At 42.2% G+C, this 16,087-nt stretch overlaps 1 protein-coding gene across 4 annotated transcripts in view; it reads right to left on the bottom strand.

Annotated features, from left to right (window-relative positions):
• The window catches only part of Fam171a1 (family with sequence similarity 171 member A1), a 128,277-nt gene extending 112,516 nt beyond the window's left edge, over positions 1-15,761 (bottom strand). For all 4 annotated transcript variants that reach the window (XM_031359630.1, XM_031359633.1, XM_031359631.1 and 1 more), the window contains exon 1: positions 15,446-15,761. In XM_031359630.1, coding sequence (XP_031215490.1) covers positions 15,446-15,542 — 97 coding nt within the window. In that variant the 5' untranslated portion in view covers positions 15,543-15,761. The remainder of the gene's footprint in view (positions 1-15,445) is intronic.
• Between the last annotated feature and the right edge of the window lie 326 nt (positions 15,762-16,087).

The raw sequence follows: 16,087 nt of genomic DNA, 5'->3' as shown, positions 1-16,087 counted from the left end.
ATCTAGCAAGCTCTCCCCTGTTTACCTAGCATACATTAAGTACTGGTAGAGAGCGTCTATCTTTAACAGTTAATGCACCATATATTACATTTCTACTCATCTACCAAGAGAAGCATTGTAAACAGTATAGGCAGTGGCTTTATTTTTTAAATCAAAAAGGCAAACAAGAGTCAGGGTAGTTAAGGAAACTTTTAAAGAGTCACGGAAAAAGCATACAATAAAAGCTTTTTATCAATGTTCAGTTCATCTAAAACCCCAAGTTTCATGCACAAGTCAGCTCTACAGGAAATATGAAGTGTGCATTAATACTTGGAATCCTAGCAGCAGGAAGCCTAAGGCAGGAGGATGAGGAGTTTAGGGTCAGTCTGGCTGTATAGTGAAACTCTGGATGGGGAGGGGGATAGAAAGGCCCCAGAATAGTTTGCTTCACCAAGAGACAAGTGAGCAGGGTGGTCACTCTTAATCTCATTACATTCTTCGAGTCTACAGTAAAAGAAAACAAATGTGTCCATAAAAGCCCGCTGGCGTCTGTGCTTTGTGGCAAGCCACTTAGGAAGCAGAGCCTTCATTTTGTTGTTGCCAAGCAGGATCTTCTTGAGAAAATGTGGACTGAGGGGCTCCACACAGGCTCTGGAAGTGAAACAATTTGCTAAAAGGGCTCTCTGTGCTCTGGCAGATGGGCTGCTAACTTGACCAGCCTGCAGACATGGTACCCTCCACCCTTACCAGTTGCATGCATTGACTTTTCCATTCCTTAACCATATGCCTTATCACATATGCAAAAACACGGAGAGCAGATGGTAGGTAACCAAGAGCAGAGCTGAATCAGCAGGGCAAAAAGTGGAAAATCCTGTTCAAAGGCAGTGCCCAAATCTGTCACCTCCATCCTGTGACTCAACAGGGATGCTTAGAAAACCACATGACATTAAGCACAAGTAACTTCTTTCATGTCATTCAGAAAGAGCCAGTGCTGTCATCTTGTAGTGTAATATTTAGAATAGCAGATTCACATTTTTCTAATGTTGTTTTATTTATAAAAGTAGAAATAATAACAGATTTCCTCCATATCAGAAAAGAATGACCCAGATGTCTATATAAGAGAGCAGGACACTTCTGCCTTTGGGTGATCTGGTGGAAGAGTCAGACTAAGACAAAAAGAGAGAGAGAAGAGGAGCTTTGGACTCTACAAAGGAAGTAGATGAATGACGGAGAAGTTCGGGGAACAGAATGACAAGAGTGAGAAGGAATATACAGCATTGCCCTTAGATCCTCAGTGGGGATGGAAAGCACAAGCTGCATTTCATGTGTGGTGTGTGTGTGAGCATGCATATGTGTATGTGCATGTGGAAGCCAGAGGTAGACACCAGGTATCTTCCTTAGTCATTCACCATCTTATTTTTTGAGGCAGGGTTTTAAACCTGGAGCTCATTTATTCAGGTAGACCAGTTGGCCAGAAAGTCTACTGCCTCTAGTTGCTTGGAGCTACAACTGTAAATGTGTACTGATACTCCCAACTTTTTATGTGGGTTCTAAGTAATCAAATTCAGGAAAGCATTTTTCTAAGTGAGCTATCTTTCTAGATACCCAAGTAGATATGACCAGAGAAGATTATTTCTACTATGTATTATGGTCAAGATGTTAAAAACATAAAACAAAGAAGTAATATTAAGAGTTAAAGGGAAAAACTCATCACTCACAAAGGTAAACTACTCATAATAATTTAATCTCTCATCAATAACCTTAAAAGTCAAAAAAAATGGAATGATGTATTTCATACACCAAAAGTAAAAAACTGTCAACCAAAATCTTTGTTTTCAGAGAATGTCTTTAAAAATTGATAGGAAGGGCTATCAAGATGGTTCAGTGGGTAAGGCACTGGCCGTAAAGTCTGAAGACTTGAGTTTAATCCCCAGAGAACCACATGGTGGAAAGAGAAAACCATCTCTTGCAAATGTCCTCCAACCTTCACATGTATGTATGCTGTGTGTGTGTGTATGTATGTATGTATGTATACATTTATTAAAAATAAATGTAATAAAACTGGCAGGGAATTGTAGACACTTCAATAAATCACAACTTAATACAATTTGTGAACACTAACCCAGCACTGTAAAGAATCCTTACACAAAAAGAAGGAATGTGTCAGCTATCAGAGTGTAGGAAAGCTCAACTTTTAAGGGGGATACAATGAATGCAGGAGAGCTGGGAATGATTCCATCATGTCCTATGTAGTGAAGCAGCAAATTCCTAATACTAATCTGGAAGGAAGAACAGAAAAAACATGCCAAGCAATCAGAATACAACCAATAAATCATAGGAATCCATAAACAACTCTCAATAATACACTTAAATGTTAATGACCTCAACTCACCAACAAAAAGATGCAGACTTGCACACTGGATAAGAAAACAAAACAAAAACCAAAAACAATAACAAACACACAAAACAAACAAAAAACTAGATCCAAATGTCTATTGTCTCTGAGGTAAAGATAACTACTGACTGACAGTCAGAGAGGCAATGGGTAGAAGATGGTCTATTTAAGTGAATGGAAGCTGAAAACAAGGTGGTGTTGCTATTCTTGTCTGATAAAGTATACTCAAAACAGAAATCAGTCAGCAGAGATAAGGAAATTAACTACCTAGCAAGAAGCAGAGAAATTCATTTAGAGGGTTTAATAATTATAAACATTGGGGCTCTGAATGTCATCAAACAAATACTAGTGAACATTAGATGTCCAATAGGTTCTTACACTGGGTGATTTCGATACTTTCCTACCACCTCCAAATAGGTCATTGAAACTAAAAATTAATAAAGAAACCTCAGAGTTAAACCATACCACACATCAAATGAGCTTAGCAATTACTATATTCTGTCAAACAGATACAGAAGTTCTTCTCAGGGTTCCATGGAACATTCCTCAAAATAAAGTCATGTTCTAGGCTAGAAATCAAATCTTAACAAACACAAAATCATCAAAACAATGTTATGCATCTTATCAGAGCATAGTGCAATGAAGCTAAAAAATCAACAGAAACTACACAAACATGTACATTGAAACATAATAAACTTAAATGTAAAGCCCTCCCCAGTTCATCCCACCTTCCTTATCCAATCACCATAGTGTCAATTTTTTGTTCAAGCCTTAAAGACTAATTGGCATTGTCTAAATACTCTTGGATGTGTGGTCTTCTACTGCAGAGTGGTCAGCTGGCCAGAGAAACTCTTCTCCCAGCAGCTAAGAGAATGAGAGATGAATTGGGGGAAGGTATTACAGAGCCAGTGAAACTCAGGCAACCACCAGGGAATACTTTGAAGAGTTATATTCCAAAAGTGTAGAATAAACAGATAAAGTCCTAGCCATAGATTACTCACCAAAGTTGAGTGAAAAGGACACAACCAAGGTAAACTTATGCATAAGATCAATAAGATTTGAAACATTACTATGACAACCAGAGGACTGGACAGATTTGCTGACACATTCTAACAACCTTTTAGAGAAATGCCAAAACTGATTGATACTCTTTAAACTGACCCATAAAACGGAAACAGAAGGAACATTACTCACTCCACTGTATGAAGCCCCACACCAAAACCAAATAAGGACACAAAAGCAAAACCCATAGAGCCATTTCCCTGGGAAACATAGATGCAAAAATTCTCAATAAAATTCCTATAAACTGATTTCAGGAATGCATTAAAAAGTTCATACACCATGACCAAGTTGTTTTCAAACCAGAGATGGAAAGTTAACTGAGCAGATACACAAATAAATACACCAATTTAATGACAGAAATCAGCTTATCACAATCTTGACAGAAAAGGACTTTGTCAAACAAAGTTCCATATCCCTTCATGATAAATGTCCTGAAGATATTGGGAGTAGGTATATATAAACATAATAAAGGCTATGTATGATGAACCTATAACAATTTTACCTCTAGTCAGAAATGCAGAAAATACTGAGTGTATTTTCTTTTTAAACCTAAAATGTGATGAAGACGATCATTCACTCTGTTCCTCTTATCCAATATAGTGCTCAAAGTCTTAGGGCTAGAAGACAAGGAAGAAAAAAATAGACAAGAAAAGAAGTAAAATTATCCTATCTGGGGAAATCATGATCCAACTACTAAGTAACAAAGTTCTCAGAATTGATAAATACTTTCAGCTAAATAGTATGATACAAAATTGACAAAATCAATAATTTTTATGTCTCAATAATGAATATGCCAAGAAAGTAGTTAATGAGGAAAATCCCATTTATAATAGCATAAAAATACCTATGAATCCTGTTTATGGCTTGTCAAAATTAATATTATGAAATGGCTATATTACCAAACTTGATCTACATATTTAATGCGAGCTATTTCAAAATTCCAATGGCATAGAAATAGTGTAAAAAAAAATCCCAAAATTCATACAGAAGCATAAAAGACCCTACGCAGAAAGGATAATGCCAAAGGCATCACAATATCTGAATCCCAAGTTATTTTACAGAGCCATGGTAACCAAACAGCATGCTAGTGATAAAAAAGTAGGCACATAAATCAGTGGACTTGAACAGAAGACTCAGAAACAAACTTACATAGATAACTTTTGACAAGAATGTCAAAAACAGGGAGGCAGAGGCAGGTGGATTTCTGAGTTCGAGGCCAGCCTGGTCTACAAAGTGAGCTCCAGGACAGCCACTGCTACACAGAAAAACCCTGTCTCAAACAAACAAACAAACAAACAAACAAAAAACAAGAAAAGAATGTCAAAAACATATAATGGGAAAAAATATCTTCTTTAACAAATGATCCTGGGGAAGCTAATTTCCACACATAAAATTATGAAGCTGTTACAGATCCATACAACTAACCCTGGACAAAACTCAATTCAACATGGATGAAAGGTCTTTATATCAGTAGAATCAAAAACTCAGAAATTACAGGACAAGTCAAATAAAATACTTTACAGATGTGGGCAGAGCTAAGGACTTTGTAAAGAAGACTCCACTAGCACAGGACGATCCTAAGAAGACACGAATGTGACTTCTACACAGCAAAGGAAGAGATGTCTTCATAAATATTGGGGGAGAACAGACAGACAAACAACCAGCCCTTTGTCAACTACCAGTCAGAAGAGACTTAGCACATGTAAAAAAGCACAAAAATTAACCATCAAAGAGCAAATGACCAATAGATAAGTTAATGAACTAGAAAGACAATCCTCCAAGGGAGGAAAATGGCCATAAAGTGTTCAATACCCTCAGTCATCAGAAAGTGTAAGTTAATACTGTTCTGAGACTCCATTTCATGTCATTCAGGATGGCTGTCATCAAGAAATCTAATAACAGCAAATGCTGGTGAGGATGTGGGGAAATGGGAACCCATACACACTTCTGGTTTGAATGCAAACTTGTGCAGTTACTATGAAAATCACATGTAGGCTTCCCAGAAAACTAAACATAGATCAGCGATACTACTCTACTAGACGTAGAGTCCTTTGGGTAGATAGCCACAGGACTCTACGTCTCCATACCACAGAGATCCTGTGCACTGCTTATTGCTGCACAGTTCACAACCAAGGAAATGGAACCATCAGGTGAAAAATAAAAAAGTGTGGTACATATACATAATGGAATTTTATTCTGCAATAAGGAAAATTCAATCATGACACCTGCACTAAGGGAATATCATTATGCTAAGTGAAACAAGCCAGACTCTGAAAGCTATGTTGCATGAGTTCTCTTGTAATAGGGACCTAGATTTAAAAGTTTGTGAGTGTGTGTATTTCTTTCTTTTTTTTCGAGACAGGGTTTCTCTGTGTAGCCCTGGCTGTCCTGGAACGCACTCTGTAGACCAGGCTGGCCTCGAACTTAGAAATCCGCCTGTCTCTGCCTCCCAAGTGCTAGGATTAAAGGCGTGTGCCACTACTGCCTGGCGTGTGTACATATTTCTAAATCTAGGCCCATATTATGAGAGAACTCATATGTATGTATGTATGTATGTATGCATGTATATGTATGTATACATATATAATATGTATATATATAATATATATATGTGTGTGTACAGCACACACATCATGTACATATAATCTATATATTGCATATATACATATATGAAACATACTATAACATATATGTATATGGTGTACACCTATACAATATACACATATAATGTATATATATACAACATCCACATTGTATATATACATATATCATACATATTATAATATATATGTATATATAGTATGTGTATATGATGTATATGTGTATATAGTGCATGTGTGTATATGATATATATATATATATATTGTGTGTGTATGTATTTATATGATGTGTGTGTGTAGATCTTGAAACTAGAAAGTGATCAAGAGAGGAAGAGGTCTTAAGCAAGGGGAAGAGAAGGGCACTGAAATGAAGTGCAAGAGAGACTGGGGGAAGGGAGTTGGCTGGGGGTGGAAAACAGGGCAGTGTTGGAGGGGCATGAGTACATGTATAATGACGTGAGACTGATCAGCAGCCTCCAGGACAGGATTTCCTGCCACTTTAAATCCCAGATGTGACTAAGACAGCATAGGGAAGGAGCACTGAAGCAGGAAACTGGGCTGTGCTTGAAAAAAAAAACCACCTCAATGCTCTGTTTAATAACAAACAACAGAGGACTATTCATACCATTAATCCTACCTGTCTATGCAATGTCCAAAGAAGCCAGACAAAAGGGCATTGAGCAATAGCACCACTGGAAGAACAGTGCACACAGCCCTGTGAACAGGGCTCTTTTCTCTATATAATTTCTAAAAGTAGGAAGCTCACAAACAGGAAAGTTGGGAGAGACCCACGTAATTAGAAAAATCTAGCTGCAAAGAGAGGGAGGTGATGCCAGCATCCACTTCTTCCTTAATCCAAATATGGATGGCTACAACAGCTCTTCACATCCGGCCAGGTGTGCTCACCTGAAAGGCCATGTATGTAGCTGGTGACTCAGAATTAATGGGGTCAACTCTGGGAATTGTCTCTGTAAAAGGCCCTGGGACAGGGACCATCTTATCCATGCTGAGCAGGTAAGGGATGGCTCAGAGGGTCCCCACATTTTCATCTGACAGGATGGTGCATGTGTGGTCACAATTCTACTACAGTAACCTGTCCATATCCCACTGTGCTCCAGGTTCCCCTGCTGCTTTCCCAAGCAGCAGATGGGCTATACATGTAAGTGGGGAGGGGGCTGTTTTTGAGGCAATGCCCCTAGCAGCAGTGCCGCTCTAAGTCTCAGGGAGAGGCCCAGAGAAGCCTGAGCCTAAGCTCAGGTTTCTTCTCCAGCACGTCACTTTCCCTCAGGGGGACACTATGCAGGGTATCAGGCTTGCTCTGGTCTTCTTAACCTGGGCTCAGTACCAGGTACTGCCACTGGAATCCTACTTGTGCCATGGAACATGCCAGCATACAAAAGCAACCATCTCCTGGTCCCTCAGCACTGGGCCAAGTCTTCTGCCTTCTGCTCTGGATAGATTTAGAACTCCATTGTCTTAACTTTTAAAAGCTACTAGACTATTTTAAAGAGTCATGGTACTCATGAAGACCCTGATAACTGCAAAAAATCCTTAGGCAAGATATCTTGGTTTCTTTTGAGTGGAGCAACTGGCATCTGTAGGTGGCATGTGTCTTTAAAGAAAGAAAATGGCACTGAAACAGCCCCCATATTGTTTCTGTTTCACTCCCTCTCCATCCCAGATGAGGTCACGCACAGGTGCACGCACACATGCACATGCACACATGCATACACACACACACACACACACACACACACACACACACACACACACACACACACACACATATATATACACATGCATATATACACAACAGGTTACCTGACAGGTATGTGATAAAATGATTCTACATGATCAGACAAGATAGTTACCTAAATGATTTGATGGCATTGTAGAATTAATTACGTACCAAAGGGGAAAAGCACTTACATTCTAATGTCATTGAAAATAGAGGTAAATATATTATCTAAGCTTCAATTCTGGTTTCTAAAAATTGTTTCAATGCATCAAAAACTCAAGGAAAATCTGGAAAGTAAAACAGATATGCTACATATATTTTTTATCAAATACATACATAAAGAAACCTGTCTTTTAAATAGCTAAAATTAAAAAGATTAACAAAAGCAAATATTTAGAGAATGAAACAAGACTACAATTTGTGTATTGTGTGTGTGTGTGTGTGTGTGTGTGTGTGTGTGCGCGAGCGTGTGCATCTGCACACTCTTGTATGAAGGGTTGGGGACAACTTTGGGCATCATCCCAGGAATGCCATCCACTCTCTTGAATCAGAGTCTCTTCCTAGGCTGGAGCTCACCAGCTGGCCTAGGCTAGCTGGCCAGCAAGCCTAGAGAGCACCCTGTCTCCCCTTCCTAGCTCTGGCACTATAATTACATACATTTTTATGTTGGTTCTAGTGACCAAACTCAGGTCCTTGGCAAGTACTTTAGCAACTGAGCCATCCTCCCAATGACCTCTAAGTATGCCTTGAGGGCAATGAAAACTATGTGCACAAAAGAACTGTGTAAAATGTTTCTCCAAACCATATTAACAAAACAGACAAAGCTAGAAATGACTTGAGTACGGTCTTAGGTAGGGTTTCTATTGCTGCAAGGAAACACCACAACTAAAACAAGTTGGTGAGGAAAGGGTTGTTGGCCATCATTGAAGGAAGTGAGAGCAGGAACTTACACAGGGCGGGATCCTGGAGGCAGGAGCTGATGCAGAGGCCATGGAGGAATGCTGCTTACTGGCTTGCTCCTTATGGCTTGCTTAACTTCCTTTCTTATAGAACCCAGGACCACCAGCCCAGGGATGGTATCACCTACTATGGGCTAGACCCTCCCCCATCAATCGCTAATTAAGAAAATGCCTTACAGATGGATCTTAGGGAGGCGTTTTCTCAGTTGAGGTTCCCTCCTTTCAGATGACTCTAGCTTGTGTCAGGTTGGCATAAAACTAGCCAGGACAAATCCCCATCAGTAGAGGAAAGGATAAACAATCTACAATAGTTACAGAATGGAAAGCTGGCAAGAAAGAAAGAAATGACTATGTTCCTATCTCTATAACTCGGGTAGACCTCAAAACCTGTTCTGATGAGCAGCAGGCATTGGGATACATCCTATCCAGTTTCATTCATTCAAAGTTCTAGGAAGAGTATAAGAACAAAAAATAATCTATGGCAGGAAAAATATCAGAACTATGGTTGCTCTTGAATGACAGGGACTATTTGGGACAAGGACTAATGGACTTTCTGGAGTGCTGGAAATAGTTTATATCTTGAGAAGGGCTTGAGGTATACAGGTGTACACAAATCATGTATTTCCTCATATGTAAATTTCCCTAAGGAAAAAAAGAAATACTAAGCACTAATAATATTCATGCTGAAGTACTTGTGGGAAAGACTACTACTGATACCAAACACATGTTTAAAATGCATTAAAAATCATGATTAATGGATGGTGAGAACATGTCAATAAATAGATAAGTAATGAAGCAAATTCAGTAGCATATCATCCGTAGAATGTAGTGTGTTTGGGCATTCACTACAAAATTCTTTCTATTTTTTTTTTTTTTGGTAAAACTTTTTCATGAAGCAGGTTAGAAAACAATTTTTTTTCAGTTGCATAAAACCATCATTTTTATAAAGTAAATTTCTTAGATAATTGTACAAGCAAAAGGAAAAGGAAAAGTTGTTTTAGAAAGAAAACGTCTTCTGCAAGTATTCCCAAATGATGCTAAAAGCAGGGTTTCACACATAACCGCCAACAGTTTTCCCTTTTTGCTGCAGAGGAAAAGGCATCTATCTCATTAAGCTCTAAGCATCCAACCACACCTGAACGTTTTACACAGGACCACATCCTTCCCATCCTCCACCTCCCGAGAGTTGGGTTCAAACACATTTCTCTTATTATGAGAAAACAGTTTGCCAAGCACTAATAGGCTTTGAAATCAAGCCAGAGATTCTCCTGACCTACGGTCCCACCCTGCTCTATAGACCTCCCTCAAGAACCTCTGAGAGTTATTTATATGAGTTTCATATCTCTTCTCCAAGTCTGGATCCAAGCTTTGTTTAGGAAATGCCCAGCAAATGTCTGTTGAAGGTCACTTTCGATAGGTCAAAAAGGGGCCACATCGGCGATACTGTTTTCTGTCTTTATAAAAATTCAGGACCATTAAGAGACTCTTATTTATGTTGGCAAAATACTATGATGATCGAGATTGCACAAAATTAAATTTGATCTTCCCACGTCCTATGAGGATAGTCTTGTAGGGTGGATACTACCCATTGATGTGTGATTTTGGGAAAGTGGCTTGCCACCTCTGTGTCCCACATTTCTTTTTCTATAAAATGAGAATGTTATGCATTCTTCATTAAAGAAAAAAATTCATTGAAGGGCTGGGGAGATGGCTCGGCTGGCAAAGTTCTTCTATATAAGCATGAAGCCCTGAGTTCAATCCACAGAACCCATACAGACAATCTGGGTAAACTTGAACCCATACAGACAATCTGGGTAGACTTGTTGCCACTTGTTAACCTCAGAGCTGGGGAGGTAGAACCCCTGTGGCCACACACACTAACTCATGAAGTCACTTAACATGATAGCAAGCACCTAACGTATGTTAGCTAAATAGCTATTATTTTTTTCCTATGAGGGCACCTGTTTCTAATACACTGGTAAAATACTAAGTGTGATAGACACCACAAATACTTACAATTTGAAGAATTTAATAAATCACGGCTATTTTTTTTTTAAAGCCTCACCTCCTGAGTTCTCAGGCCAAAAAAATTAAAATTTCAATTTTAAGTGTAGCACTTCTAAGTACAGCTTTTGGCATTACATAGCAGTCTTATGTTTTTCTTGTATGCACCCATGCCAGGTACTAAAGTCCTCTGCCCCAAACCATTCCTGAGAAGTATGGAGAACACACGGGCTCAGCAGTTCCAGTTTGAACCTGAAATGACCTCTGAGGCTCATGTTTTGAATGCCTGTCACTTAGCTAGCCATGCTGATCTGACAGGCTGTGGAGCCCTTAGAAGGTGAGGCCTAACTTCACAGAAGTGGGTTACAAGGGGTCTTTGAAGGTCATAGGCCAGCCCTACTTCCAGTCTAACCATCCCTTTTCCTGGTCTTCCATGACGTGAACAGCAGGCCACATTCCTGCTGCCACAGAGTGGCTCTGCCATACCTACCCCAACATAATGATGATTTTAACTGCTCAGAAATTATGAGCCAGCATAAATCTCTCTTTACTTAAGTTGACGCTGACAGGTACTTTGGTCACAATGGCTCAATAGTAACAAACACTGTAGATTTCTCCTTTGGAATTCCTAGTTAACAGGGAAGTCAGCTTCTCCATTCACCGGAGCAGGCATGATCCAATCTACATTACAAGACTTAGCCATCTTACATCTGCCCTCCGTATCTCTGGGCTCTACAATTATGTCGTAGCAAAGCTGAGGCGGCAGCTCAGTAGGTGATGTGCCTGTCACACAAGCATGAGGATTTGATGTCTGGACCCCAAAAACTATGTAAAAAGCCAGACATGGTGGCACGGGATTGTACCTCCAGAACTGCAGGGGTAGAGACAGGCAGATTCCACAGGGCTTGTGGGCCAGCCAGTCTAGCTGAAGCACTGAGTTCTAGGCTCAGCCAGAGATGCTGCCTCAAAAATATAAGGTCCAAAGCCATTGAAGAAGGTAATTGATACTGGCTTTTGGCCTCCACACATATGCACACTCACAAGTACACACATACACTACACATGCATATACAATGTAATGGAAAAGGAACTGCAGAGGGAACAAAGGAAACAGGGCGCAGATCCCAGATTAGCCTGGGGCAGCGTTACCTGATGCTCTCCAGTCAATCTGAGACTGGATCTCAGTACAGTGACAGTGCTGCCTAGTCTATGCCTTCTTCTACTTAGCCAGCATTTCTGGGAGCATGGAGTGAGGTGGTGGGTGCTGAGGTTGTTATCAGCACAACTTCCCATGCCTACTGTACTGTGGGTGACATCTGAAACAGCAAGAAGCACGGCAGTCTAGCCTTTATGTCCTGTGTATTCCGTCTCACTTTAAAGACGTTTGGCTAATTTCATAAAAAGGACATCAGTGATATCTTCTAGTTGATTTATTTTTCAACTAGATTATAAGATGAGAAGGGTGGGGAATACATATAGATGTACACACACACATACAACCTACTTTTGAAGCCCAGTGACCTTCATAAATCCAACTTGTCCATGATCCCAGATGTGAGCCCATGCATTGTATTTAGATGTTATTGTCTTAGGCTAAGGAAGGTGTATAGCTTGTTGGCTGTACTTCCAGTTAGCCTCCCTCAATTCATTGCTTCTCTGTCTTCCAACTGAACACAGTTTAATGACAATTGAAGTTCAAGTGTGGTAGAAACCAGGCCTCTCCAAAAGAGAAACAACCCAACATTCACTTGATTGATTGTTGCAGCATATGGAAGATTTTCTGAGATTACGGAAAAGTTGATGCATTTGCCTTTCTGTCAGATAACGACAAAATAAAGATCTAATGCCAAGAGTCTTGGCACCAAGTCCTTTGCCTGATGTTGACCCTTCTCTTGGCATGTGGTGTAGGGCTTAAAAATGACAGCCTTGCAGAGTCCATCTGCACAGCTCCTCCTCGGAGAAGCATCTTCTATCAATTCCCTCTCAGTGTGGTTTTGTAAGGGGCATGGAAAGTCACTAGTTAACATGTTTAAATAATGCCTTCCCCTCAAAACGATCCTATAAAACTGTGGCACAACACAGATGAAACAGAGTTTACAGTCACAGCTAGTCACATGGCCACTAACTGTTGCATTGTGTAAGTCACTCTGTAGATTCAAAGCAGCTGCAGCCAGTAAGCCAAACCCTTAATTTTCATCATGAATATTTAAAGAGCCAAGCAATAGAAGGAAACTTTGCAGATGTTCTTTCCCTAGATATCACAACAAAGCTTCACTTATTGAAGGAGGTATCATTGATTCTTGGGAACTACCAGTAATCGTAGAGTGGATGGTTTCAGTATGTTTGAGATTTCAGTAGTTCTTCTGAAGTTAATAGCCAAGCCCTGTTTGTATACAATGTTTGTTCAACTATAATTCAAGCTCATTTCCGTAACAAAAGCAAAGCTCTTACAAATTGGATTTTCAGAGGAAGTATACACACTTCCTAAAATACATGCAGATAAAAGACATTGGCTACACTGTGGTATAGACTTCAGCAGCTCTCTCCCCATTCAGCAAGGACTATCTGGCCAAACAAATTCACAGTCTCCTTACCTATGCACCATGAAGTTACACATGGCACTTATCTAACTGGTCTACAGATCTTGGAAAGCAGAGAAAACATGAATCGATAAACCATGTTACCAGAACCATATCTATCCAAAAGTTCTGAAGAATTCTGCAGTTTAAAGGTACCCTCAAATGACAAGAAAACTGTCCATTTCCTCAATGACCCAACCAGCTTACAATCCAGGAGCCAGGTGGAATTCCAGAGATTTCCAATGAAAGTGTTGAGATTGACACCTTAAAAATCCACCCTTACTGGAACGAGCAAATCAAGAAAGAAATCCGAGGGGAACACTGTCCCAGGATATTCTGTCTACGACTGAAACTCGAGGATATACCTAGCAGGCCATAAATAGTCTCACAGGTTGGTTATTTCTCTTTTGCTTCTTGGGAAATTCCCTATCGGAGTTTAACAGTAGGACCTTAATAAAACATAGTCTTAGATCTGAAGACAGTAAGGTTTTTTTTCCATGATTTTTTTTTTCAATTGAAGGCATGCCTTTTCCTATTTTATAATAGGAAATGAGGAAAGGAAATTTTATAATAGGAATGAATTCATTTCAAGTACAAAACAGAACCCCCCCCCAACCTGCCCTTCAAAAATAATGGCCTCATTGAGGCGCAAATATCATTCATTTTAAAAGCTGATTCAAAAAGCAGTGGGATATAAATGAAAGAGGCTATCATTCAATACTGATGACCTAATGTCATAAGTATCCCCCTCCTACTGAGACTTGTGGGTCTTTTGGTACCCTGTTAATACCTTTCTTCCATAGCATACATTACCAAATTCACACTCAATTCCTAATGGTCATATTTTACTGTCAACTATGGGTGCAGCAATGTATTTAAAAGATGCCAACCAGCAATTCAGCAAGCATTGACCCTGAAAACCCAACATCAGTAACTGAACTCAGACTGTCAACAGACACCAACAAGATATTTGGTGGAAGTCAAGGCTTCCCTGGTCCCAAGTTTCAAAGTGTGGGAAGAAGGATGGGGCAGGGCTCTGTAATGGGATATTGGGATGGGGCGCTCCTTCATTCAGTGTGGAGGGCTAAATAGCAGGGCACACCTTCCTGTCAAGAATCTTGCCAAGGGTCTGAGTGCCTGCAGGAGCTCACAGAAGACCAATGAATGCCCCTCCCTAACCAAATTTACCCTGGGCAAGAGATGCCCTGGCTGAATTCACACATGGTCATTTGTTGGCTTTAGTTGCTCCCCAGAAACAGGTACCAGAGAAACACTAGACTTTGTCTTCACAAAATCATGTCAAGAAGCTCCAGGGTTGGCCTCAAATAAATTCAGATTAAGAAAAAAAGCGTGTGGCCATTCTTGGTGGCCACCATATTACTTGTACAGCTGGAAAGCAGATTTGTAAAAGGCCAAAGATTAGACAAATGGCAGGAGCTGGCAACAGACAGACATGGAAATGGTTTTAAGTGATTAGGGTTTCCCAGTTCCAGTTTTCTCTCTTCTCACTATGATGTGGCTGCTCAACAAATCCTAAAAGGTCTGAAAACCACATAGGATAAGGGGGTAGGGTGAGAAGACCCCGAAACTTTCCTAAACAGAGGCAGCAGACCTGGGGTCGCAGGGGCGCAGGGGGCACCCTGGGGCGGCGGCCACCCCCTCCCCGCCACAACAAAAGGGCCTGGCGCAGCCTTAGCGCTGGGACTCCAGGACCAGAGTTCCAGGGACCCAGAGAGGGAAGCAGAGGGGACAGCTAGCCCCAGGTCTCTCCCTCCCGCGGCAGGGGCGGGGGCGGGGGGGTGGCAATGGAGCCTCGTGTCCGAATCCTGCATAAAGGAAAGCACCTCGGATAAAAGCCGAAGAGTCACCCGCGGCTGCCACCCAGGCGGCAGCCAGAGCAGCTGGTGCCACCCAGATCCCCAAGGAGCATCTGTGCCGCGGGCCCAGAGAGATCCCAGGGCGGCGCCGCCCCCCGGGTATCGGGACGTGGGGGGCTGCGGTTCGCGACCCAGGTCGAACCGCTTGGGCCTCCGCCACAATGCGGCCCGGGTCCAGCCGCCACCGCTGCCGCGCCAGGCCCGGGAGCGACACAAAAGCGTCCCCCTCCGGCCCCGCCACCGCCCACCGACCTTGGGCTCCCGCGTCAGGTTCCCGCAGCGTCTTGGTGACTGCCTTCCAGACGTGGCAGCCGAGCAGGCAGAGCAGCAGTGCAGCCGACCTGTTCATCTCCGCGCCGCGGGCGCCGCGGGCCGCTCGGGCTCGCCACGCTCAGTCACGGGCGGCCGGGCGCCGCGCCTCCCTCCATGGCGCTGTGGCTCCGCGCGCCCGGCCAGCCGCCCGATTGGCCGTGGCCCCACAGCCGGCCGCTCCCTCCTCCGCGCCCCGCGCCGGGCTTCCCTAGACCGCCGCGGCCGCTCCGCCGGCGCCTTAACCCTTCCTGCTCCGCCCCCCGCCCGCGGGAGTGCACAGGCTCCGGGCTCGTGGTGCCACCTGGCGGCAGCCGCGCTGCGGGCGTCCGTGGCGTCCCCGGACCCCTGTACCTCAGGCCTTGTGGCTGCTATTCCCTGCAGCTGTTCCTGCAGTCCCGAGGACTTCGACCTCAAGCTGAGTTACCTGCGGGTCCATGGGAAGCATTTGAGACTAGGGTGTGACCTCTCATCCTGCAGCTGTCCAAGCCATTATCCTCTGACTTCCCCCAGGGTAGATGTGACAGCCAGACATACAGGTCAAGGGTAACATCTAAGGCTGGCTGCAGAAGGCCCAACACCACT

The sequence above is a fragment of the Mastomys coucha genome, unplaced genomic scaffold (genome assembly GCF_008632895.1).
Source record: "Mastomys coucha isolate ucsf_1 unplaced genomic scaffold, UCSF_Mcou_1 pScaffold7, whole genome shotgun sequence".
Classification (NCBI taxonomy): domain Eukaryota; kingdom Metazoa; phylum Chordata; class Mammalia; order Rodentia; family Muridae; genus Mastomys; species Mastomys coucha.
Note: the sequence above shows the minus strand (reverse complement) of the source record. Positions and strands in the feature narration are given on the sequence as shown.